Source organism: Somniosus microcephalus, chromosome 6 (assembly GCF_052327205.1).
Source record: "Somniosus microcephalus isolate GS21.2 chromosome 6, FLI_Smic_1.0, whole genome shotgun sequence".
NCBI classification, from domain to species: domain Eukaryota; kingdom Metazoa; phylum Chordata; class Chondrichthyes; order Squaliformes; family Somniosidae; genus Somniosus; species Somniosus microcephalus.
Window position 1 is genome coordinate 117053315 of NC_140992.1, and position 27693 is coordinate 117081007.

General features: G+C 44.4%; 1 protein-coding gene across 10 annotated transcripts in view; it reads right to left on the minus strand.

Annotated features, from left to right (window-relative positions):
* Positions 1 to 782: 782 nt before the first annotated feature.
* kif1aa (kinesin family member 1Aa) overlaps positions 783 to 27693 on the minus strand; it is a 599030-nt gene continuing 572119 nt past the window's right edge. For all 10 annotated transcript variants that reach the window (XM_085990737.1, XM_085990745.1, XM_085990743.1 and 7 more), the window contains 2 exons: positions 21351 to 21469; positions 783 to 7276 (listed from right to left, as the gene is read on the minus strand). In XM_085990737.1, coding sequence (XP_085846863.1) covers positions 7234 to 7276; positions 21351 to 21469 — 162 coding nt within the window. In that variant the 3' untranslated portion in view covers positions 783 to 7233. The remainder of the gene's footprint in view (positions 7277 to 21350; positions 21470 to 27693) is intronic.

A 27693-nucleotide genomic window follows, 5' to 3' on the forward strand; every position in this document is an offset into this window, starting at 1 on the left:
CACCGCTAGCTAGAGAATTCTTCACCAGCATTTACAGTCCAGCTAGAAAATACTAGGCTGGACAATTCAGGTGCAGCTTAAGCCTAAGTCGTAGTTCCCTAAATTTCTCTCCCCTCTCTAATTGATGCCTGTTGCTACAGTTGCTTCCAGCGCTGCAGTGCCTGATGATTCTTTCATGACTATGGACAAGGATATATGCCATCTGGCATGGGGAATTTGCTAGTCTTCGTGTCCATGTAATCTACCTAATGCATACGGATTTCAAATTCCTCCAGGATATTGGCTGCACCAATTAATGATGACGTATTCGGTTCCCTCAGTGGACATTTCTAGAAAATAATCTTTCAATAATCCTACCACTTTCTCTCCATCTTCAATTACTCCACCACTTTCAGCCTTTAGAGGTCTAACTTCCTCCCATCCCACTTTTGCAGTAGCAAATCTCTCCTATGCCGCTGCTTGGGTAAGGAGTTTGGTTGCAATATTCAGCTACTAACCTGACCTGTGCCTTTAAGATCACTGCTCCAAGTAGGCAAATTCAAGTAATTGTAGGCACCTATAAACGGTTGAGGTCACAGGACAGATGCTGCTGCTTGTAAATGTCAGGCTGAAGCTCAATGACTGTCTTTCGTTCTCAAAAGTGTGATATATATAGGCGGCTAGTTGGATAGATAAGTAGATGCTAGATATACTTTACTGATATGTGTATATTGCTTATCTGTCATTTGTGACTTGTGTGTGTAACACAATGAGACACAGAATCTTGGTGCTCGCTTCTCCAGAACTGCATAATTACCACGTTTATTTCTTTATTGATAATGCGTTAAAGGGTTCACAAACATCTGAAGACTCTAATTCCAATACCCATGGTTTACACTTCAAGAGACTACTGACCATCTGAGACGGTGTGTACATATAATATACAGTGGTCACAGCCATCACGTATATACAACGTCAGAGGCGGTTTTCAAAATGTACAAAGCTGGGGCGTTGTGGGAAGAACAGGCGTGGACTGACTGACAATAGAAGCACAGAAGTAGAAAACAGATCCTTCCATTAGTTCACCTTTACATAGACATCAGAGCCGCAAGTCATTCCAACTGAAATTTGATGTTGTAGAAGTTGCCTGTTTGACTCGAGTGTCCTGGGGTGAGCTTTCGGAAGAGCCTGCACTGTACAGGTCTGTTATGGGTAACGGTGGTGCCAATTGTTACCACCTTTGTAGTTTTGGCAAACCCTCCTGAAAAATTTGGGAAAGCACGCTCACGTTCTTTGGATGAAAGGACAAGGCCGTTCATGATCCACTGGGATAGAAATTCGTCTTGCGGGTGGGGGGGTAGCGCAAAACGTGCAGTATCACTTCTGCTGCCAGTTATACACCTCACCCGATATTCGGTTCTATAGACTTCAATTGAACTGAATATTGGGCCGGGCATATAACAGGGGACCAAAGTAATACCCCCCTATAATGCATTACCGCCCAAGATAAATTTCTACCCTGTTGTCCCTGTCTCTCTCTCTCTCTCTCTCTGAAAATAAATGGGAATCACCTGGGTTAAGCAGTCACCATCTAATGAGGCCTCATCCACTGGTTAACAGTAGCAGGTTTGCAACCGAGCATCCTTTTGAAACAATCATCAACAATCAGGATATATCCTGCGATTTGTCACTTATATTCAGGTAGTCACTCATCTCAAGCAGCCATTTCAGTTCACTACTGGCACGCATGGGGTGACAGTGGGATTCCACAGGCTAGCAGAGTGAGAGCTGAGTAAAGCACGAGGTGCAGTCAAATTTCTCCGATCAGCTCAAGGCTCCCTTTCCCAGCTCAAATCACCAAAATCACTGCCCTTTCAGTACAAAACCAAAGTAATGGAGTTTAAAATTTTCAGGTGTGATAGAATTCTCTGAACTTGTATTTTCCCACGCGATCTGCCTAGCACCAGCAACACTTAAGTGATTAAAGATCTAGTTGATCGAGGAAAATAGTTCAGCCTGGTGAAGGATTCAAATCCCAGGAGACAAAAGTTAAAAATGAAGAGGTTAGGAGTGAGTCAGGGGGAACTTTTTCATCCAAAAAGTAATTGAGTTTTGCAATAAGTGACCAGAGAAGGACATTGGCATGGACAGTAGAAGTGGGATCAAGGGATAATTCGAAATGTTTCTGGTGAAAGGATGGAGGGATGTGGTGAGAAAGTAGGTAGATGGTGTTCATGGATATGGTGAAAAGGTGGGTAGGCGGAGCTGAGGGAGAGGGCCAGAAAGTGCATAGGTTATGTTGAAGGATAGAGTGAGAAGGTGCGTAGTTTATATTGAGGGCTAAGGTGAGAAGGTGCATAAATTGGATTGAGGGATAAGGTGAGGTGCGTAGGTTACGTTGAGGGATACGGTGAGAGGTGCGTAGGTTGGGTTATCTGAGCAAGGGATGGGCTTGTTGGGCCGAATGGCTTTTTCCTTTCCTAAAAATTCTGATTTCCTTAAGCAGGTTCTGCTTATTAAGCATCTGACAGTCAATTCAAGGAAAGGAATTCAGTCTTTGCTAAACACCATTGTTACTTGCATAAATACAAGTTGTTGTTGTTGAGTTGAGCAAACCATGAGAATTACATTTTCAAAATATTACACAGTAATTGTTGATCTATTTGTTGAAGCAACAACATGATGGAAAAGAGGTACAACTGAATTGGATAGAAAGGCCCTGTCCAAGGATGCACTGGGCCTTTTTTCTGGGTGAAGTACTGGGTATTTGTCTATTGGTGCATTGGCAGCCTTTGGTCAAGCATAGCAGATATGAGAATGTTTTGCTCAAATCACCTTAATTATTAACCCCTCTCCCTCGCAAGCTTCCCAGTTTCCTGATATGGGCAGGCTCTATAGGTTGGTTGGCCTAAGGCACACCCACTGGCTTCCAATTGCACTGCGTTAGAGGGAGTTTTGGAACATCTTTTGACTGTACATCTCATCCCATCCTGTAGTCAGACATACTCCGTCGGCTGGCTGGCCAAGGTTATATCTGCTACGCAACTCAAAAAGCCCTAAAAAGTGGCATTGACTAACACATTCTCATTTCTGCTCTGGTGAGTTACATGGCTTGATTCCCCTATCCACTCCAAGTCTTCAGCACCATTTTATGATCAACCAAGACAAATGAGACTAGTGGAATATGCTTTCTTGAATTAATATTGGTATTAATTGAGACTATTAATCTCATAAATTTGATTGCTCAATGTTTCAGCTCTCCATAATTCATATTAACAGCTGGGGGAAGGAAATGGAAATTGGCCAGTTAAGGTCCGGTGTTCAGGTGCTATCTATTCGATACCTGTGCGGCGTTGGGTATTGAATGTTAAAAGACTGCTTAATGCCAACTCTACTGAATGTGTATGCCTGTTTATTGTAGGATTCCTTGGTTAGTTTTTCAGATTTGAGGAGTCCTATCATCACCATTGTGAACACAAGTCAATTCTTCAGAGCAAGGCCCCTTCTACTCCAAACTCATCCCGCAATCCTAGCCAGGTTACTACGAATTGGAAACAGTCAAGGTGGGGTTGGAGAGGGGAACAATGCTCCGTGGGACACATTTCAGCCCATGTACCCAAAACAAAAAATTCTACTTGTACTGTAGCATGCTTACTATCTGTTTTCAAGTGTATGCTCCTATGGAATAGGGAAATGAGTAATACATTGAATGTGCTGCTCCAGATACTGTGAAGTTCTATTTATGTTCCAGATATTTCCCTTCAATAATTAGTCTTCGGGCAGAATCCCATCTATGCAAGTTTTCCCCCCTATCTCCTTAAGGCATTGACACTCACTTGGGTATGGTGCCATCAACACTGGCCATCTTCTGGTATCTCCTCTCAAGTGACCAATCTTGACGTGTGACCCTGGTAATTGTTAGCAGAGTATTTGACTGCAGACATTATGACCAAGCCTACTCCCGATCTCAGCTTAACATTTACATGCACTTTCCAGCAGGCATCACAGCAGGCATCAGGTATCACTGGATGGTGACCAGGAGCAGAAGAATTTTGTAACCTCTCTAGACCAAGTTCTAAGACTACAATTGCTGAGATCAGTTCTTTGAATATAGGAACAGGAGGAGGCCATTCAGCCCCTCGAGCCTGTACCGCCACTCAATTAGATCATGGCTGATCTGTATCTTAACTCCATCTACCTGCCTTGGTTCCATAACCCTTAATACCCTTGCCTAACAAAAATCTATCAATCTCAGTTTTGAAAGTTTCAATTGACCTAACTTCAGCAGCTTTTTGAGGGTGAGTGTTTCAGATTTCCACTACCCTTCTGACCTTTTGGGAACTTCTGGCTTACATCCCTCAGTACCCCACCAGGTGGCCCCATTACCCGCTAGGTCACAGGATGGGCTGATCTGGGTGGATTTTAAGAATGTATGTTCCCGGTGAGGAACCTTGCCCAGTGGGCAGGGCTTATCGGGAAGTCAGGGTGCATGCTCATGGTCGAGGCTCCACACAGGGAGCGCACATTTGGAAAATCAGTACGTGTCTGTAATTTTATTTAATACTCTATCGGTCAGCTCACTCTCTCTCGCTGGGGCAACGCACGCCCACGGATGAAAGTTTGAATGCAAATGTAAACCAGATGATGCCGTGCGACTTCATTACCAGTGCCGAGGGATCACCACCACCAGTGACACTGGAGTCAGACAGCAAAACTTCTCCAAACCAGACTATGTTGCTAAAGTGACTGAGCATGCTCAGTGCATCGGGGACGCCCACTTCAAAATGTAGGAACAACCAAGGGGTGCGGAGAGGAAAGTGGTCCCTAATGCACTGTGGTCTGTGGTGGGGGCAAAGGGGCTACATGAACATGCTCAGCAACGGGACAGTCTTCTTGTGCATAGAACGTGTAAAAGAGCACTTGACCCAGCTGACACCTAGTCAAGGACAAACAACATGGAGAAAGTGCAGCAGGACACGGGTACACGACACACATACCAATGTGCAACTGAAGGTTTCGCTGCGAATGGTCAATTGCCTTTCTCGGTTCTACAGGCTTCCACTGAGGCACTGTTACCTTAAACGTTGGAAGAATACTGACCAGGACTTGGGTGCTTCCAACTCTCGAGAGTTTAGGTTTAACCAAAGGCCCACCGTAAAATCCAGTGTATAATCTTCAACCTCAAAGTCAGTTAACACATCAATGTGACATAATTTGAGGCTTTCTGTTTAACAGCAATTGGATATTCCTGCATTCAGCTTGTTTTGGATGATGTTACACTGATGGTTTACAATAACCAGTAGAACATAACACCAGCCTTAACCCCAGAGGGATATACACAGCTATGAGCTTTTAAAAAAATAAAACAGCAACCATCATACAGGGGTGTAATGTATACATGGATGTGACGTATGCGCTGGACTTTAAGGTATTGCAGTCTCCTGGCAAGGGGATGCCATATTCCTTTCCACCTGGACTGCATGGGGAAGGGGGTCTTACATTTGTTTTTGGTTTAAATAAAGCACCATGGGGGCTTATGGAGGTCATTGTCACCATGTTCCTGCAGCCCACACAGAGCCGTGCGGGCTGGGGGAACCTTGACGAACACTCGAAGCGACGCTTCTATTCCTACCAACCCTGCAAACTCCAAGTAGCCACACCATGTTCAAGTGGTTCAGTCCTGAACGAGAACCCCATCCTCCACCGCAATGCCTTCAACTCGACTTGCTTATAACACGGAGAACGCAGCCGCCAGCTGTGGAATAGCGCTCCTCGCAAATAGAAATGGGACACACAGGAGTGACTGTGTGGAGATCGTGGATGTACACAGCTTGTGTGTTCCAAAGCAAAAGCATCCTACTCTGCGCAGCCAACTGCCATCGATGGTTCCGGGACAACGAGAGAAAACTGCCCTCGAAGGGTTCAGACCCACTGGCCCCTTCTCCACCCAAAGAAAAACATGGAGGACACAGCCCTGTGGAGCCCACAGGGTGGCCTGGCACTCTGAAGAGGAAGGGGTGGGAGGGGCAGCAACATCAGCATTTAGAAGCAGCTGACAAAAGCTATAAAAGAAAATCAATCTAAATCACTGCTCTCCGCCCCATCCCCGATCTTGTCAGACATATAGTCTGTCACTGGGTGAACAAGTCAAGGGTCATGATGGCATCGGCATTAGGCTGGCAGCAGACTCCAGTGCATTGGCATCTCCTGCGTCAGCCAAGGATACAACAATTCAGCACAACTCGCTTCCAAAGCCACTGATTTACAAAACATTGAATCTTTCAGATCCAACACGGTACGGATGCTGGGCTGGTACGCGAAAATCCAAACATACCACGTAAACATGACAAGCAGGTGGGCAAGAGCTACCCAAACATGTGAGCGTGGGGAGGGGACAGGACAACAATGTCCAACCTCAGCAGTAACAATCATTATTAAAGATTAAGAATACACTATCAGTATAGAGCTAAACGTGAAAAATATAAAACATTCACCCTTTTACTCCTCCTTTGCGATCCCAGTCTTTGCAATTCTCCTTTCACCTTAATCTGTCGAAATAGATAATTCCTCCCCTCCCACAAAAAATAAACTCCCAGCTCTTCTCAGACACAAACCTCAAACCGTTCATGGCGCCTATTGGGAGGCCAGAATCGCCTTTAAGGGGACGAATGCGGACAGCGAATCAGCGTGGGGCTTTGGCGGTGCCAACCGACCAATGAGGAGCTCTCGCTGATCATTTTAAGGCTCTCCTTCAGTTCACCCACCAGTTCCTCCATCCTTCCCAGGGGTGCCCAGATATCACAAACCCATGAAGAGGATCGTGCCTGAGGGCACAGCCACACCCCATTCAGCCTCTCCTCTTGGGTATTGCTGTTGGGAATGGTAGTGACGCCACAAACCACCTTCACACCCATCCCCCTTTGACCCCCCTCTCCCAAAAAAAACGTAAGGAGCACAAACAGCATCTAGTGTGCACATCACAGAGCTCATTCATCACTGATATCTAACCGCTTGCTGAAGACACACAGAGCATCACACGCACACGGAACACGGCGCTCCCCAGCGCCAGGCGACACGGTTTTTGCTTTCACACAACTATTAATTTTTGTTCCTCAATAAATTACTACACGTAGAGCAGGCATGTTAGATGGGCATTCACGTCAATGCTGGAAGGGCTAGGTTGACTATATACATATGGGTCCAGTCTGATGTCACCAGGTTGGAGTGGAATTTCAGCTGATTCCAGGATCCGTGTCAGATCCTCATCTGACTGCTCCTCCTTCTAGACAGCTTCGATCTGCAAGAAAGGATGAACACACCTTCAGTAAATGCAACAAGTACCAACACTGCCTTACACTAGTGAATACATAAATATATACAATTTCTGATACACCCCACACCTCTCACTATAACACTCACAATGAGTACTTTGTATCGGTGTTTACTAAGGAGGTGGATGCTGACAAAATATTGGTAGAAGTGGAAAAGGTTTACTGGTTGTCCCTCTGTTTATGGCAAGCTGTAACATAGTGTGCCGCTAGTGTTACACAGTTTCTCTCTTCCCCTAATAGGTATGGGAGTTTTTGGTCATCATTCAAATTTCTGAATTCAGGGCATATTTGTGAGAAGTTTTGGTAGAAATTCTCCCTGATGCCCTGATATTTTCCACAGGCTGTGAGGAAGTGCATCTCTGTCTCCACCACTCCCTGACTGCAGTGAGAGCATATCCTGTCCTCTCTTGGCAGCCTGGTCTGCCTGTGTCTGCCTTTTTCGATCGCCAGGCTATGTTCACTAAGTCTGTACCTTGTCAAGGTTTTTCTCAGTTTGTTATCCTTTACCATGGTCAGGTACTCAGCCATGTTGTATTGTCTGTTTAGGGCCAAGTAGCAATTGAGTTTGCTTTGGGTTTTTGTTGTTTCTGCCCAATATCACAGGTATTTTTCCTTTTGCTTAGTGACAATTGTGTTGGGTCGAATTCTCTGTGCTACGATGTCACTGTCCTGGGGCTGGTTATTGTTAGTGGTTGCTTCACTGAGTCCCAGGACTAGTTGACTGAGGGAGTTCTTCTTTATGGTCCTCTCTTGGCATTTCAAGGCTTCGTAATGATAGCAGTGGGGGTTGCTCATTTTTAGGTGTTTCCAAAATTGGGTGGCTCTTTTTTGGATAATAATTATTAGTGGAAATTGGCCTAGTTCTGCCCTGCATGCATTGTTTACGGTTTTCCTTTGAGTCCGGAGGATACTTTTACAGAATTCTGCATGTAGGATCTCAATTGGGTGTTTGTCCCATTTTGCAAATTCTTGTTGTGTTAGCAGTCCCCACACTTCACTGCCATAGAGTGCAATTGGTTCAATTACTGATTTGAAAATTTTGAGCCAAATGCTAATTGGGATTTCTATTTGGATTGATCTTTTAATGGCATAGAAAGCCCTTCTAGCTTTCTCTTTCAGTTCATTCACAGCCAGTTTGAAATTTCCCGTAGAGCTGATTTTTATGCCCAAGTATGTGTAGTTAGTGGTTTGTTCGATTTTAGTTGTTCCTAGTGTGAGATTTATTTTGGGTCCCTGATGTCTGGATCTTTGCTGGAACACGAGGACTTTGGTTTTTTGGAGGTTTATTGTCAGGGCCCAGGTCTGACAGACCGACTCCAGCAGATCCAGGTTCTGCTGTAGACCCTCCTTAGTTGGTGACAGCAGAACCAGGTCGTCTGCATAGAGGAGGAATTTAATCTTGGATTCATATAGGGTGAGGCCGGGTGCTGTAGATTGTTCAAGTAGTTTTGCCAATTCATTTATGTAAATATTAAAGAGTGTCGGTGAGATTGGCGAGCCCTGCGTCACCCCCCGCCCCTGTGGGAAGTATTTTGTTTATTTGTCTCCAATTTTAACTGCACATTTGTTGTTTGTATACATTGATTTAATTACATCATATGTTTTTCCCCCTACCCCGCTTTCGATAAGTTTCAGGAATAGGCCGTCGTGCCAGATGGAATCGAAAGCCTTCTGGAAATCTATAAAGCATGCGTAGATTTTGCTTTTGTTTTGATGAACGTGTTTGTCAATTAGGGTCTGTAGGGTGAAGATATGATCTGATGTTCTATAGTTTGGCAGGAATCCAATTTGGCTTTTACTCAAGACATTGTGCTCCTCAAGGAAGTTTATAAGTCTTTTGTTTATGATACTACAGAAAACCTTCCCCAGGTTACTGTTTACACAGATGCCTCGATAGTTATTTGGGTCACCTTTATCCCCACTTTTGTATATGGGCGTTATGAGTCCTTTGTTCCAGATATCAGGGAAGTAACCGACACTCAGAACCAAGTTGAAGAGTTTCAGTATAGCCAATCTCATTTTATCGTCCGTGTGTTTAATCATCTCGCTTAGGATGCCGTCTGCCCCGCAAGCTTTTCCTGGTCGCGGGTCCTTGAGTTTTTCAATTAGCTCTTTTTCAGATATTATGGGGTCTATCGGGTTTTGGTTATCTTTTATGGCAGATTCTAGCTTTGCCAGTTTTTCGCATATTTGGTATTGCTCTGGGCTTAGTGTGTTTTTCTGGTATAATTTTTCAAAATGGTTTTCCCATGTGTCTCCGTTTTGAATGGCCAATTCATCGTGTTGTTTTTTGTGTAATGTATTCCAGTTGTCCCAGAAACAATTGGAATCAATGGATTCCTCAATGGAGATGAGTGTATTCTTAATATACTGCTCTTTCTTGGTTCTGAGTGTGCTTTTGTATTGTGTTAGTGCCTGACAATAAGTAAGGCGTAATTCCTCGTTTTCTGGTTGTCTGTGTTTTTGGTTTGATATTTTTCTGAGTTTTTTCCTCATGTTCTGGCAATCGGAGTCAAACCATTTTTCGTAGTTTTTTGTTTTGGGTTTGTTCTTTCGAACTTTCAAGTTTGACATTGATGCCAAATTATCAAAAATATTATTTAGGTTATTCACTGCCCGGTTTACGCCTTCTTTATTGTGTGTGTATGTATTTTCCAGAAAGGTGTCCAAGAGAGCTTGAGTTGTTTGGTTGCTAATTGCTTTCTGGTATTTTTCCGTGCTGTTTTTGGCCCATCTGTAAGATTTTTTAATGTTGTACAGTTTACTGGGTTGTGTTTCTGTGTTGGTTGTTTCCGTCCTTTCAAGATATGCAGTAATTTGACTGTGGTCTGACAGTGTTGTTTGTGGTTTGACTGTGAATGTTCTGAAAGAGGATGGGTCTAGATCTGTAATCATATAGTCTACGGTGCTGAAGCCAAGAGGTGAGCAATAGGTGGATCTTCCTAGGAAGTCTCCCAATAACCTACCATTGACAATGTACAGACCCAGGCTTCGACAGAGCTGCAGGAGCTGTTTTCCGTTAGTATTTGTCTCCCCACCCCTCACTATAACACTCTCTGAAATAACCCACACCCCTCACAATAATACTCTCTGACATACCCCACACCCCTCACTATAACACTCTCTGATATAGCCCACACCCTTCAATTTAACACTCTCTGATATGCCCCACACCCCTCACTATGACACTCTCAGATATACCCCACACCCTCAGTATTACACTGTCTGATATACGCCACACCCCTCACTATAACATTTTCTGATATAATCCACACCCCTCACGATAACACTCTGATATACCCTACACACCTCACTATAACACTCTGATATACCCCACATCCCTCACTATAACACTCTCTGATGTACCCCAAACCCCACTATAACACTCTCTGATATACCCCACACCCCTCAGTATAACTCTCTGAAATACCCCACACCCCTCACTATAACACTCTCTGAAATAACCTACACCCCACACCATAACACTCTCTGATATACTCCCCACCACTCACTATAACACTCTCTGAAATAACCCACACCCCTCACAATAATACTCTCTGATATACCCCACATCCCTCACTATAACACTCTCTGACATACCCCACACCCCTCACTATAACACTCTCTGATATAGCCCACACCCTTCAATATAACACTCTCTGATATACCCCACGCCCCTCACTATAACACTCTCTGATATACCCCACACCCCTCACCATAACACTCTCTGATATACCCCACACCTCTCACTATGACACTCTCAGATATAACCCACACCCCTCATCATAACACTCTCTGATATAACCCACACACCTCACTATGACACTCTCTGATATACCCCACACCCCTCACAATAACACTCTCTGATATACCCCACACACCTCACTATAACACTCTCTGATATACCCCACACCTCTCATTATAACAGTCTGATATAGCCCACACCCCTCAATATAACACTCTCTGATATAAACCTCACTCCTCACTATATCACTCTCTGATATACCCCACACCGCTCACTATAACACTCTCTCATATACCCCACACCCCTCACTATAACACTCTCTGATATACCCCACACCCCTCACTGTAACATTGTCTGATATACTCCAGACACCTCACTATAACACTCTCTGATATGTCCCTCACTATAACACTGTCTGCTATACCTAATACCCCACACAATACACTCTCTGATATACCCCACACCCTCACTATAACACTCTCTGATATAACCCTCACTCCTCTCATTATAACACTCTCTGATATACCCCACACCTCTCATTATAACACTTTCTGATATATCCCACTTGCTTCACTATAACACTATCTGATATACCCACACCCCTTACTATAACACTTTCTGACATACCCCACACCCTCCCTATAACACTGTCTGATATACCCCACACCCCTCACTATAACACTCTCTGATGTACCCACACCCTTCATTATAACACTGTCTGATATAACCCACACCCTCACCATAACACTATCTGATATACCCCACACCCTCACGATAACACTGACTGATATACCCCACACCCTCACTATAAATCTGTCTGATATACTCCACAACCTCACTATAGCACTGTCTGATATACAGCAGACGCCTCACAATAACTTTCTCTGACATACACCACACCCCTCACTTTAACACTCTCTGATATACCCCACACCTCTCATTATAACACTTTCTGATATATCCCACTTGCTTCACTATAACACTATCTGATATACCCACACCCCTTACTATAACACTTTCTGACATACCCCACACCCTCCCTATAACACTGTCTGATATACCCCACACCCCTCACTATAACACTCTCTGATGTACCCACACCCTTCATTATAACACTGTCTGATATAACCCACACCCTCACCATAACACTATCTGATATACCCCACACCCTCACTATAACACTGACTGATATACCCCACACCCTCACTATAAATCTGTCTGATATACTCCAGAACCTCACTATAGCACTGTCTGATATACAGCAGACGCCTCACAATAACTTTCTCTGACATACACCACACCCCTCACTTTAACACTCTCTGCTGTACCCCACACCCCTCACTATAACACTCTGATATACCTCACACCCCTCACTATAACACTTTCTGATGTACTCCACACCCCTCAGTATAACAGTCGCTGATATACCCCACACCCCTCACTATAACACTCTCTGATATACCCGACACCTCTCAGTATAACAGTCTCTGACATACCCCACACCCCTCACGAGAACACTCGCTGATATACCCCAAACCCTCAGTATTACACTGTCTGATATACCCCACACCCCTCACTATAACATTCTCTGATATAATCAACACCATTCACGAAAACACTCTCTGATATACCCCACACACGTCACTATAACACTCTCTGATATACCCCACACCCCTCACTATAACTCTGTCTGATATACTCCACAACCTCACTATAGCACTGTCTGATATACAGCAGACGCCTCACAATAACTTTCTCTGACATACACCACACCCCTCACTTTAACACTCACTGATTTACCCCACGCCCCTCACTATAACTCTCTGTTATACCCCACACCCTCAGTATTGCACTGTCTGATATAGCCCACAACCCACACTATAACATTGTCTGATATACCCTACACCCCATACTATAACACTCTCTGCTATACCCCACACCTCTCATTATAACACTCTCTGATATACCCCAAACCTCTCATTATAACACTGGCTGATATACCCCACACCAATCACTATAACACTGTCTGATATACTCCACACCCTCATTATTACACTCTCTTATATACCCCACAGCCCTCACTATAACACTCTCTGATATACCCCACACCCCTCAGTATAACTCTCTGATATACCCCAGACCCCTCACTATAACACTCTCTGACATACCCCACACCCCTCAGTATAACACTCTCAGATATACCCCACACCCTCAGTATTACACTGTCTGATATACACCACACCCCTCACTATAACATTTTGATATAATCCACACCCCTCACGATAACACTCTCTGATATACCCTACACACCTCACTATAACACTCTCTGATATACACCACACCACTCAATACAATACAATACAATACAAATCGCTTTATTGGCATGATAAGGTACATCTTATGTTGCCAAAGCATCAAAATACATTTATGGTTGAACACATAAACGCGGTTCCATTCATACAGTGTATAAACAGGTATATCCCTGAGTTTATAAATATATTTTCGCCTTGTTTATATATACTCTTGTCTTAGTTTACTGGTTGTCCCTCTGTTCATGGCAAGCTGTAACATAGTGTGCCGCCAGTGTTACACAGCTTCTCTCCTCCCCCAGTAGGAATGGGAGTTCACTATAACACTCTCTGATGTACCCCACACCCCTCACTATAACACTCTGATATACCTCACACCCCTCACTATAACACTTTCTGATATACTCCACACCCCTCAGTATAACACTCTCTGATGTACCCCACACCCCTCAGTATAACAGTCGCTGATATACCCCACACCCCTCACTATAACACTCTCTGATATACCCGACACCTCTCAGTATAACAGTCTCTGACATACCCCACACCGCTCACGAGAACACTCTCTGATATACCCCAAACCCTCAGTATTACACTGTCTGATATACCCCACACCCCTCACTATAACATTCTCTGATATAATCAACACCATTCACGAAAACACTCTCTGATATACCCCACACACCTCACTATAACACTCTCTGATATACCCCACACCCCTCACTATAACTCTCGGATATGCTGCACACTCCTCATTATAAAACTCTCTGATATACCCCACACCCCTCACTATAACATTCTCTGATATACCCCACACCTCTCATTATAACACTGCCTGATATACCCCACAGCCCTCACTATAACACTTTCTGATATACCCCACACCTCTCATTATAACATTGTCTGATATACCCCACAACCCTCACTATAACACTCGCTGATATACCCCACAACCCTCACTATAACATTGTCTGGAATAACCCACACCGCTCACTATAACACTCTCTGATATACCCCACACCCCTCACTATAACACTTTCTGATATACCCCACAGCCCTCACTATAACACTCTGATATACCCCACACCCCTCAGTATAACTCTCTGATATACCCCAGACCCCTCACTATAACACTCTCTGACATACCCCACACCCCTCAGTATAACACTCTCTGATATAGCCCACACCCTTCAATATAACACTCTCTGATATGCCCCACACCCCTCACTATGACACTCTCAGATATACCCCACACCCTCAGTATTACACTGTCTGATATACGCCACACCCCTCACTATAACATTTTGATATAATCCACACCCCTCACGATAACACTCTCTGATATACCCTACACACCTCACTATAACACTCTCTGATATACACCACACCACTCACTATAACACTCTCTGATGTACCCCACACCCCTCACTATAACACTCTGATATACCTCACACCCCTCACTATAACACTTTCTGATATACTCCACACCCCTCAGTATAACACTCTCTGATGTACCACACACCTCTCAGTATAACAGTCGCTGATATACCCCACACCGCTCACGAGAACACTCTCTGATATACCGCACACCCCTCACTATAACTCTCGGATATGCTGCACACTCCTCATTATAAAACTCTCTGATATACCCCACACCCCTCAGTATAACACTCTCTGATATACCCCACACCCCTCACTAAAACACTCTCTGATATACCCCACACCCCTCACTAAAACACTCTCTGATATACCCCACATCCCTCACTAAAACACTCTGATATACCCACACCCCTCACTATAACACTCTCTGATATACCCCTCATTGTAACACTGTCTGATATACCGCACACCCCTCACTATAACTCTCGGATATGCTGCACACTCATTATAAAACTCTCTGATATACCCCACACCCCTCACTATAACACTCTCTGATATACCCCACACCCCTCACTATAACACTCTCTGATATACCCCACACCCCTCACTATAACACTCTCTGATATACCGCACACCTCTCATTATAACACTGCCTGATATACTCCACACCCCTCACTATAACACTCTGATATACTCCACACCCCTCACTATAACACTCTCTGATATACCCCACATCCCTCACTATAACATTGTCTGATATACCCCACACCCATCACGATAACACTCTCTGATATACCCCACACTCCCACGATAACACTGTCTGAAATACCCCACACCACTCACTATAACACTCTCTGATATCACCCACACCCCTCACTATAACATTGTCTGGTATCCCCCACACCCCTCATTATAACACTCAATTCAATTCAAATCGCTTTATTGGCATGACAAGGTACATCTTATGTTGCCAAAGCATCGAAAAACATTCATGGTTGAACACATAAATACAGATCTATCCATACAGTGTATATAAACAGATATATCCCTGAATGTATAAATATACATTCATATAATTTGTATATACTCTTTTCTTATATTTAGTGGTTGTCCCTCTGTTTATGGCAAGCTGTAACATAGTGTGCCGCTAAGGTTACACAATTTCTCTCTTCCCCTAGTAGGTATGGGAGTTTTTGGTCGTCATTCAAATTTCTGAATTCCGGGCATATTTTTGTGAATTTTGGGTAGAAATTCTCCCTTATGCGCTGATATTTTCTACAAGCTGTGAGGAAGTGCATCTCTGTCTCCACCACTCCCTCACTGCAGTGAGAGCATATCCTGTCCTCTCTTGGTAGCCGGGTCTGCCTGTGTCTACCTTTTTCGATCGCCAGACTATGTTCACTAAGTTTGTACATTGTCAAGGTTTTTCTCAGTTTGCTATCCTTTACCATGGTCAGGTAATCAGCCATGTTGTATTGTCTGTTTAGGGCCAAGTAGCAATTGAGTTTGTTTTGGGTTTTTGTTGTTTCTGCCCAATATGACAGATATTTTTCCTTTTGCTTAGTGAGGATTGTGTTGGGTCGAATTCTTTGTGTTACGCTGTCACTGTCCTGGGGCTGGTTATTGTTAGTAGTGTTAGTAGTTACTTCACTGAGTCCCAGGACTCTCTGATGTACCCCATACCCCTCACTATAACACGCTCTGATATAACCCTCACTCCTCACTATAATACTCTCTGATATAACTCTCACTCCTCACTATTACACTGTCTGATATACTCCACACCCCTCACTATAACATTGTCTGGTATAACCCACACCGCTCACTATAACACTCTCTGATATACGCCCCACCCCTCACTATAACACTCTCTGAAATAACCCACAGCCCTCACGATAACACTCTCTGATATACCCCACACCCCTCACTAAAACACTCTCTGATATACCCCACATCCGTCATTATAACATTGTCTGATATTCCCCACACCCCACACTATAACACTCTCTGATATACCCCACGCCCCTCACTATAACACTTTCTGATATACCCCACATCCCTCACTATAACATTGTCTGATATTCCCCACACCCCTCACTATAACACTCTCTGATATACCCCACACTCTCACGATAACACTGTCCGAAATACCCCACACCCCTCACTATAACACTCTCTGATATACACTACACCCCTCACTATAACACTCTGTGATATACCCCACCCCTCACTATAAAACTCTCTGATATACCCCACACCCCTCACTATAATACTGTCTGATATACCCCACACCCCTCACTATAGCACTCTCTGCTATACACCACACCACTCACTATAACACTCTCTGATATACCCCTCACCCCTCATTGTAACACTGTCTGATATACCGCACACCCCTCACTATAACTCTCGGATATGCTGCACACTCCTCATTATAAAACTCTCTGATATACCCCACACCCCTCACTATAACATTCTCTGATATACCCCACACCTCTCATTATAACACTGCCTGATATACGCCACAGCCCTCACTATAACACTTTCTGATATACCCCACACCCTCACTAAAATACTCTCTGATATACCCCACATCCCTCACTATAACATTGTCTGATATCCCCCACACCCCTCACTATAACACTCTTTGATATACACCTCACCCCTCACTATAACACTCTCTGAAATACCCCACACCCCTCATTATAACATTGTCTGATATACCCCACACCCCTCAGTATAACACTCTCTGATATACCCCACATCCCTCACTAAAACACTCTCTGATATACCCCACATCCCTCACTATAACACTCTGATATACCCACACCCCTCACTAAAACACTCTCTGATATAACCCACACCCCTCACTATAACATTGTCTGGTATCCCCCACACCCCTCACTATAACACTCTCTGATATCCCCCACACACCTCACTATAACATACTCTGACATACTAAATAGCCCTCACTATAACACTCTCTGATATACCCCTCACCCCTCATTGTAACACTGTCTGATATACCGCACACCCCTCACTATAACTCTCGGATATGCTGCACACTCCTCATTATAAAGCTCTCTGATATACCCCACACCCCTCACTATAACACTCTCTGATATACCCCACACCTCTCATTATAACACTGCCTGATATACCCCACAGCCCTCACTATAACACTTTCTGATATACTCCACACCCCTCACTATAACACTCTCTGATATACCCCACATGCCTCACTCTAACATTGTCTGATATACCCCACACCCCTCACTATAACACTCTCTGATATACCCCACACTCCCACGATAACACTGTCTGAAATACCCCACACCACTCACTATAACACTCTGATATAACCCACACCCCTCACTATAACACTCTCTGATATAACCCTCACTCCTCACTGTAATACTCTCTGATATAACCCTCACTCTTCACTATTACACTGTCTGATATACTCCACACCCCTCACTATAACACTCTCTGACATACCCAACACACCTCACTATAACATTGTCTGATATTCCCCACACCCCTCACTATAACACTCTCTGATATACCCCACACTCTCACGATAACACTGTCGGAAATACCCCACACACCTCACTATAACACTCTCTAATATACACTACACCCCTCGCTATAACACTCTCTGACATACACCACACCTCTCAGTATAACACTCTCTGATATACCGCACATCCCTCACTATAACAGTCTCTGATATACCCCACACCCCTCACTATAACACTCTCTGATATACCCCACACCTCTCATTATAACACTGTCTGATATACCCCACACCCCTCGTTATAACACTCTCTGATATACCCCACACCCCTCACTATAACACTCTCTGATATACCCCACACCCCTCACTATAACACTCTCTGATAAACCCCACACTACTCACTATAAAACCTGATATACGCCACACCGCTCACTATAACACTCTCTGTTATACCGCACACCCCTCACTATAACACTCTCTGATATACCCCACATCCCTCACTATAATATTGTCTGAAATACCCCACACCCCTCACGATAACACTCTCTGATATAGCCCACACTCTCACGATAACACTGTCTGTTATACCCCACACCCCTTACTTTAACACTCTCTGATATACCCCACACCCCTCACTATAACACTCTCTGATATACCTCACACCCCTCACTATAACACTGTCTGATATACCCCACCCCTCACGATAACACTCTGATATTCCCTACACACCTCACTATATCACTCTCTGATATACCCCACACCCCTCACTATAACACTCTCTGATTAACCTCACACCCCTTACTATAACATTCTCTGATAGACACCACACCCCTCACTATAACACTCTCTGATATACCCCACACCCCTCACTATAACGCTCTCTGATATACACCTCACTCCTCACTATAACATTGTCTGATATACCCCACACCCCTCACTATAACACTCTCTGAGACACCCACACCCCTCACTCTAGCACGCTCTGATATTCACATCACTCAGTATAACACTCTCTGATATACACCTCACCCCTCACTATAAGTTTCTGATATATCCCACACCCCTCATTATAACATTGTCTGATATACCCCACACCCCTCACTATAACACTCTCTGATAAACCCCACACTACTCAATTCAATTCAATTTCAATTCAAATTGCTTTATTGGCATGACAAGATACATCTTATGTTGCCAAAGCACAGAAATACATGTATGATTGACCACATAAACACAGATCTAGACATACAGTGTATAGACAAGTATACCCATGTATACATAGATATACACACATATAATATGCATATAATCTTTTCTTAGATTTAATGGTCACTGGTTGTCCCTCTGCTTGTGGCAAGCAGTAACATAGTTTGCCGCTATAGTTACACATTTTCTCTGTTCCCCCAATAGATATGGGAGTTTTTGGTGGTCATTCAAATTTTTGAATTCAGGGCATATTTTTGTGAATTTTGTGTAGAAATTCTCCCTTATGTCCTGATAGTTTCCACAAGTTGTGAGGAAGTGCATCTCTGTCTCCACCACTCCCTGACTGCAGTGAGAGCATATCCTGTCCTCTCTGGGCAGCCAGGTCTGCCTGTGTCTGCCTTTTTCGATGGCCAGGCTATGTTCACTAAGTCAAGGCTTTTCTCAGTTTGCTATCCTTTACCATGGTATCGTCTGTTTAGGGCCAAATAGCAATCGAGTTTGTTTTGGATTTTTGTCGTTTCTGTCCAATAGGTCAAATATTTTTCCTTTTGTTTAGTAATAATTGTGTTGGGTCGAATTCTCTGTGCTAGGATGTCACTGTCCTGGGGCTGATTATTATTAGTAGTGTTGGTAGTTACTTCACTGAGTCCCAGGACGAGTTGACTGAGGGGACTCTTCTCTATGATCATCTCTTGGTATTTCAAGGCTTCGTAATGATAGCAGTGGGGGTTGCTCATTTTTAGGTGTTTCCAAAATTTGATGGCTCTTTTTTGGATATTAATTAGTAGTGGATATTGGCCTAGTTCTGCCCTGCATGCATTGTTTGTGGTTTTCCTCTGAGTCCGGAGGATACTTTTACAGAATTCTGCATGCAGGATCTCAATTGGGTGTTTGTCCCATTTTGCGAATTCTTGTTGTGTTAGCGGACCCCACACCTCACTGCCATAGAGTGCAATTGATTCAATTACTGATTTAAAAATTTTGAGCCAAATGCCAATTGGAATTTCTATTTGGATTGACTTTTTAATGGCATAGAAAGCCCTTCTTGCTTTCTCTTTCAGTTCATTCACAGCCAAATGAAAATTTCCCGTAGAACTGATTTTTAAGCCTAAGTATGTGTAATTTGTAGTTTGTTCAATTTTAGTTGCTCCTAGTGTGAAGTTTATTGTGGGTCCCTGATGTCTGGATCTTTGCTGGAACACAAGAACTTTGGTTTTTTGGGGGTTTATTGTCAGGGCACAGGTCTGACAGAATGACTCTAGCAGATCCAGGTTCTGCTGTAGACCCTCCTCTCTCTGATATACCCCACACCCCTCATTATAACACTCTCTGTTATACCCCACACCCCTCACTATAACACTCTCTGATATACCCCACATCCCTCACTATAACGTTGTCTGATATACGCCACACCCCTCACTATAACACTTGCTGATATACCCCACAACCCTCACTATAACACACTCTGATATACCCCACACCTCTCATTATAACACTGTCTGATATACCCTACACCCCTCATTATAACACTCTCTGATATACCCCACACCCCTCACGAAAACATCGTCTGATATAATCCACACCCTCAGTATTACACTGTCTGTATACCCCACACCCCTCACTATAACACTCTCTGATATAGCCCACACCCTCACTATAACACTGTCTGATATACCCCACACCCTCAGCATTACACTGTCTGATATACCCCACACCCCTCACTATAACACTGCCTCATATAGCCCACAGCCCCACACCCTCACTATAACACTGTCTGATATATCCCAACACCTCTCACTATAACACTGCCTCATATAGCCCACAGCCCCACACCTCTCACTATAACGCTGTCTGATATATGCCACACATTGTGTGGGATGTACCTGATTGAACCGGCGAGGAGAGGGTTGAAGGCGTACAGCCAGTCTTGCATCTCTTTATCATTGCAGGCTTGCAGCAGTATCCCACGATGCTCAGTGCACACAGCAAACGTGTTTGGAGTCTGCAACCAAAAAATGGTGGAAAGGAGAGGGTCAGAAATGAATGCAAGTCGGAGGAGCATCCCAACACATGACTGAACAGGCGCAAAAGAAATACCCAGCCTGCTGTAGAACTTTTTCGTCTCGCCATGGGCAGGCACTGTTTGGAGACCAGCAGGGTCTGGAGACCAGGGGATACTAGCATCTAAAATCGGGCAGAGGGTGTCCATAACTAACAATAAAAAATGTAATTAATTACATAGAATGGAGCAGGTGATGTGTTACTGTTGCGAGATGTGGGAGCCGGTGAACCCCATTGAGGCTCATGGTGATTACGTCTGTGAAAAGTGTCTGCTGCTACAGGAACTCCAGCTCCGTGTTGATGAGCTGGAGTCTGAGCTTCAGACACTGCGACACATCAGGGAGGGGGAGAAGTACCTGGACTCTGTGTATCAGGAGGTGGTCACACCTATGAAGTTAATTAATTCAGATGTAGCCCATGGTCAGGGACAGGACGGTGTGACTACGAGTGAGGCAGGTATGGGGATCCAGGAGGTAGAGCTGGAGGCGCCGCAGCCCTTGCTCTTGTCCAACAGGTTTGAGGTTCTTACTCCCTGTGGGGACAGGAGCAGGGACTGCAGGGAGGATAAGCAACCTGGCCACGGCACCGTGGAACAGGGGGCCATTCAAGAGGGGGGAGTAAATAGAAATGTTGTAGTGGTAGGGGATAGTATTATTAGGGGGATAGATAGAGTTCTCTGCAGCCGAGAGCGAGAGTCCCGAAGGCTGTGTTGCCTACCCGGTGCCGGGGTTAAGGACATCTCCTCTGGGCTGGAAAGAAACTTGCAGTGGGAGGGGGTGGATCCAGTTGTCGTGGTCCATGTTGGTACAAATGACGTAGATAGGACTAGGAAGCCGGTTCTGTTAAAGGAGTATGAGCAGCTAGGGGTCAAATTAAAAAACAGAACCTCAAGGGTAATAATCTCTGGATTATTACCTGAGCCACGAGCGAATTTGGCTAGGACAAATAAAATTAGAGAGTTAAATGTGTGGCTCAAAGACTGGTGTGGGAGAAATGGGTTTTGCTTCCTGGGACACTGGCACCAGTACTGGGGCAGCAGGGAGCTGTTCCGTTGGGACGGGCTTCACTTGGCCAGTGCTGGGACTAGAGTCCTGGCGGATCATATAACTAGGGCTGTAGAGAGGGCTTTAAACTAACTAGTGGGGGGAGGTTCCTAGAGAGCAAATAATAAAAATGACAACAGAGAAGGTCATAGACTTAGGTAGCAGTGGGGAAATTAAAAACCAGAGCGTGTCAGGAAGGGGCAGAAGGTATGGAGTAAAAGGTAAAGTAATAAAAAGGGCAAAAGCAGGAACTAGGTGTCACAAAACATATTTGAAAGTTCTCTATCTGAATGCACGTAGCATTCGTAACAAAATAGACGAGTTAATGGCACAAATAACTACATATGGGTATGATCTTGTGGCCATTACAGAAACATGGCTGCAGGGTGACAATGCCTGGGAATTAAACATACCAGATTATTTAACGATCAGGAAGGACAGGCAGGAAGGAAGGGGAGGTGGGGTGGCTATGTTAATAAAGGAAGGAATCACTGTAATACAGAGAAATGATACTGGGTCAAAAGATCAGGATAATGAAACAGTTTGGGTGGAGGTAAGGAATAATAAGGGGAAAAAAAACTAGTGGGCGTAGTCTATAGGCCTCCGAACTGTGGCAACTCTGTTGGACGGAGTATCAATCAGGAAATAGTTGAGGCTTGTAATAAGGGAACATCTATAATTATGGGGGATCTTAACTATCATATTAATTGGACAAATCAAATTGGGCAGGGCTGCCTTGAGGATGGATTTCTTGAGCAGTATGTAACTGAACTGACCAGGGGGCAAGCAACCTTAGATCTGGTCCTGTGTAACGAGACAGGATTAATTAAAAATGTCCTAGTAAAGCATCCCCTTGGAATGAGTGACCATAACATGGTTGAATTCCATATTCAATTAGAGGGTGAGAAGGTTGGATCTCAAACAAGCGTGCTAAGCTTGAATAAAGGAGACTATGAAGGTATGAGAGTGGAATTGAGTAGAGCGGATTGGGAAAATAGATTAAAGGGTAAGACGGTGGCATAGTGGTTAGCACTGTTGCCTCACAGCACCAGGGACCCGGGTTCGAATCCGGCCTCGGGCGACTGTCTGTGTGGAGTTTGCACATTCTCCCCGTGTTTGCGTGGGTTTCCTCCGGGTGCTCCGGTTTCCTCCCACAGTCCAAAGATGTGTGGGTTAGGTTGATTGGCTATGATAAATTGACCCTTAGTGTTAGGGGGATTAAATACGTGGGGTTACGGGGATAGGGTGGGATATGTGTTGGTGCAGGGGTTACGGGGATCAGGTGGGATATGTGTCGGTGCAGGCTCGATGGGCCGAAATGGCCTCTATCTGCACTGTGGGGTTTCTGTGATTTCTGTGATCTGTGATACATGATCAGTGGTGTACATTTAAGGAGTTATTTTACAACTTCCAAAAAATATATATTCCACTGAGAAGAAAAGGGTGTAAAAGAAAAGACAGCCATCCGTGGCTAAGAAATTAAGGATAGTATTCAACTAAAAACAAGGGCATATAAGGTAGCCAAATCTAGTGGGAGGATAGAGGATTGGGAAAACTTTAAAAGACAGCAAAAAATAACAAAAAGATTGATTAAGAAAGGGAAGATAGATTATGAAAGTAAATTAGCAAAAAATATAAAAACAGAAAGTGAGAGTTTTTATAGTTATATAAAAAGAAAAAGGGTGGCTAAAGTAAATGTTGGTCCCTTAGAGGATGGGACTGGGAAATTAATGGTGGGAAATATGGAGATGGCAAAAACACTGAATGAATATTTTCTATCAGTCTTTACAGTAGAGGACACTAAGAATAACCCAACACTGGACAAACAGGGGGTTATAGGGGGGGGAGAAGCTAAACACGATCAAAATCACTAAGGAAGTGGTACTCGGTAAAATAATGGGACTCAAGGCGGATAAATCACCTGGACCTGATGGCTTACATCCTAGGGTCTTGAGGGAAGTGGCGGTAGGGATTGTGGATGCATTGGTAATAATTTTCCAAAACTCCCTGGACTCAGCAAAGGTCCCGGCAGACTGGAAAACTGCTAATGTAACACCCTTATTTAAAAAGGGCAGTAGACAGAAGGCTGGAAACTATAGACCGGTTAGCCTAACATCTGTGGTAGGTAAAATTTTGGAGTCCATTATTAAGGAGACAGTAACAGGACATTTGGATAATCATAATTTAATAGGACAAAGTCAGCATGGTTTTATGAAGGGGAAGTCATGTTTGACAAATTTGCTGGAGTTCTTTGAGGAAGTAACATATAGGGTGGATAAAGGGGAACCAGTGGACGTAGTGTATTTAGACTTCCAAAAGGCATTTGACAAGGTGCCACACAAAAGATTATTGCTTAAGATAAAAAATTACGGGATTGGGGGTAATATTCTGGCATGGATAGAGGATTGGCTATTTAACAGAAGGCAGAGAGTTGGGATAAATGGTTCATTCTCAGACTGGCAATCAGTAACTAGTGGTGTTCCGCAGGGGTCAGTGCTGGGTCCCCAACTCTTTACAATCTATATTAACGATTTGGAGGAGGGGGCTGAGTGTAACATATCAAAGTTTGCAGATGATACTAAGATGGGAGGGAAAGTAGTGAGTGAGGAGGACATAAAAAACCTGCAAGGGGACATAGACAGGCTAAGTAAGTGGGCAGAGATTTGGCAGATGGAATACAATACTGGGAAGTGTGAGGTTATGCACTTTGGCAGGAAAAATCGTAGAGCAAGTTATTATCTTAATGGCAAGAAACTGGAAAGTACTGAAGTACAAAGGGATCTGGGGGTCCTGGTGCACGAAACTCAAAAGGTTAGTATGCAGGTGCAGCAAGTGATTAAGAAGGCCAATGGAATGTTGGCTTTCATTGCTAGGGGGATAGAATATAAAAATAGGGAGGTATTGCTTCAGTTGTACAAGGTATTGGTGAGACCGCACCTGGAATACTGCGTACAGTTTTGGTGTCCATACTTAAGAAAGGACATACTTGCTCTCGAGTCAGTACAAAGAAGGTTCACTCGGTTAATCCCAGGGATGAGGGGATGGACATATGAGGAGAGGTTGAGTAGATTGGGACTCTACTCATTGGAATTCAGAAGAATGAGAGGTGATCTTATTGAAACATATAAGATTGTGAAGGGGCTGGATCGGGTGGATGCGGGGAGGATGTTCCCGATGATGGGTGAAACTAGAACTAGGGGGCATAGTCTTAGAATAAGGGGCTGCTCTTTCAAAACTGAGATGAGGAGGAACTATTTCACTCGGAGGGTGGTAGGTCCATGGAATATGCTGCCCCAAAAAGCTGTAGAAGCTACATCATTACATAAATTTAAAACAGAAATAGACAGTTTCCTAGAAGTAAAGGGAATTAAGGGTTACGGGGAGCGGGCAGGAATTTGGACATGAGTCTAGGTTCGGATCGGTCATGGCCCTGTGGGTAGTGGAGCGGGCCCAGGGGTTGTGTAGCCTGATCATGCTCCTATTTCGTGTGTCTAATTCTGTTAGATTCAGGAGATGGTTCTGTGATAGTAGATTGGCGGTTAGGATCAGATCAGCCATGATCTTATTGAATGGCGGAGCAGGCTCGAGGGGCCGATTGGCCTACTCCTGCTCCTATTTCTTATGTTCTTATGTTCCTACAGGAAGAGAAAGAAACAATGAAGCTGCAGGCCCAACAGTTCTACTAAATACAAGAGCAAATACTGTGGATGCTGGAAATCTGAAATAAAAACAGAAAATGATGGAAATACTCAGCAGGTCAGGCAGCATCTGTGGAGAGAGAAACAGGGTTAACGTTTCAGGTCGATGACCCTTCGTCAGAACTGGAAAAAGTTAGAGATGTAACATGTTGTTAAGCAAGGGCAGGGGCAGGGAGAGTGGGGAGGGGAGGAAAGACCAAAAGGGAAGGGCTGTGATAGGCTGGAAGCAGGAGAGATTAAATGACAAAAGGTATGATAGTACAAAGCAAAAGGAGACAGCAATAGGTGTAAATGGGAATGGCAGAATCATCAACAGCTGCCATGTGAAAAAATGGGGCCAGAGGTTATGGTCTGAAATTGCTGAACTCGATGTTGAGTCCAAAAGGCTGTAAAGTGCCTAATTGAAAGATGAGGTGCTGTTCCTCAAGCTTACGCTGAGCTTCATTGGAACAGTGTAAGAGGTCGAGGATGGTGAGGTCAGAGTGACAGGTGACCGGAAGCTCGGGGTCACCCTTATGGACTGAACGGAGGTGTTCCGCAAAGCAGTCACTCAATCTGCGTTTGGTCTCCCCAATGTAGAGGAGACCACATCGTGAGCAGCGAATACAGTATACTAAATTGCAAGTAGTACAAGTAAATTGCTGTTTCACCTGGAAAGGGTGTTTGGGGCCCTGGACAGTGGGAAGGGAGGAGGTAAAAGGGCAGGTGTTGCATCTCCTGTGCTTGCACGTGCGAAGGGGAGGGGGTGTTGGGGGTGATTGAGGAGTGGACCAGGGTGTGGCAGAGGGAGCGGTCACTTCAGAATGCTGAAAGGGGAGCTGAAGGGAAGATGCATTTGATGTTGGGATCACGTTGGAGGTGGCGGAAATGGCGGAGGATGATCCGCTGAATGTGGAGGCTGGTGGGGTGAAAGGTGAGGACAAGGGGAACCCTATCATGGTTCTGGATGGGAGGGGAAAAGGGGTGAGAACTGAAGTGCGTGAAATGGAATGGACACAGTCGAGGGCTCTGTCAACCACAGTGGAGGGGAATCCTCGGTTGAGGAAAAAGGAAGACATGTAGGAAGCACTGGTGTGGAAGGTGGTTCTATTAAATAGCTGTGTTTCACACACTGTCTAGAAGAAGGGATAACCCTGCTTCCCACTAACATTCCCTTGTTTGCTTTTGATGGATAGGAAGAAAAGGAGAGGGGACAACACTGAATCCCAGCTCTGTCAACATCCCATAACCCAGCAGGTGATGATTTGAGGCTTAAGGCAATAAGGAGGAGTACGTCTGTCAAGGTCATAGGTGAACTATAGATGTACTGCAAAGTGGCCTTGAGACATATTGTCAGCTGGCAGCCTGAGGGAGGGGTGGTGGATAGTGAGTCACAGTCTGGGGGGGGCGCAGTCAGTCACAGTCTGGGGGGTGGGAGCAGTCGG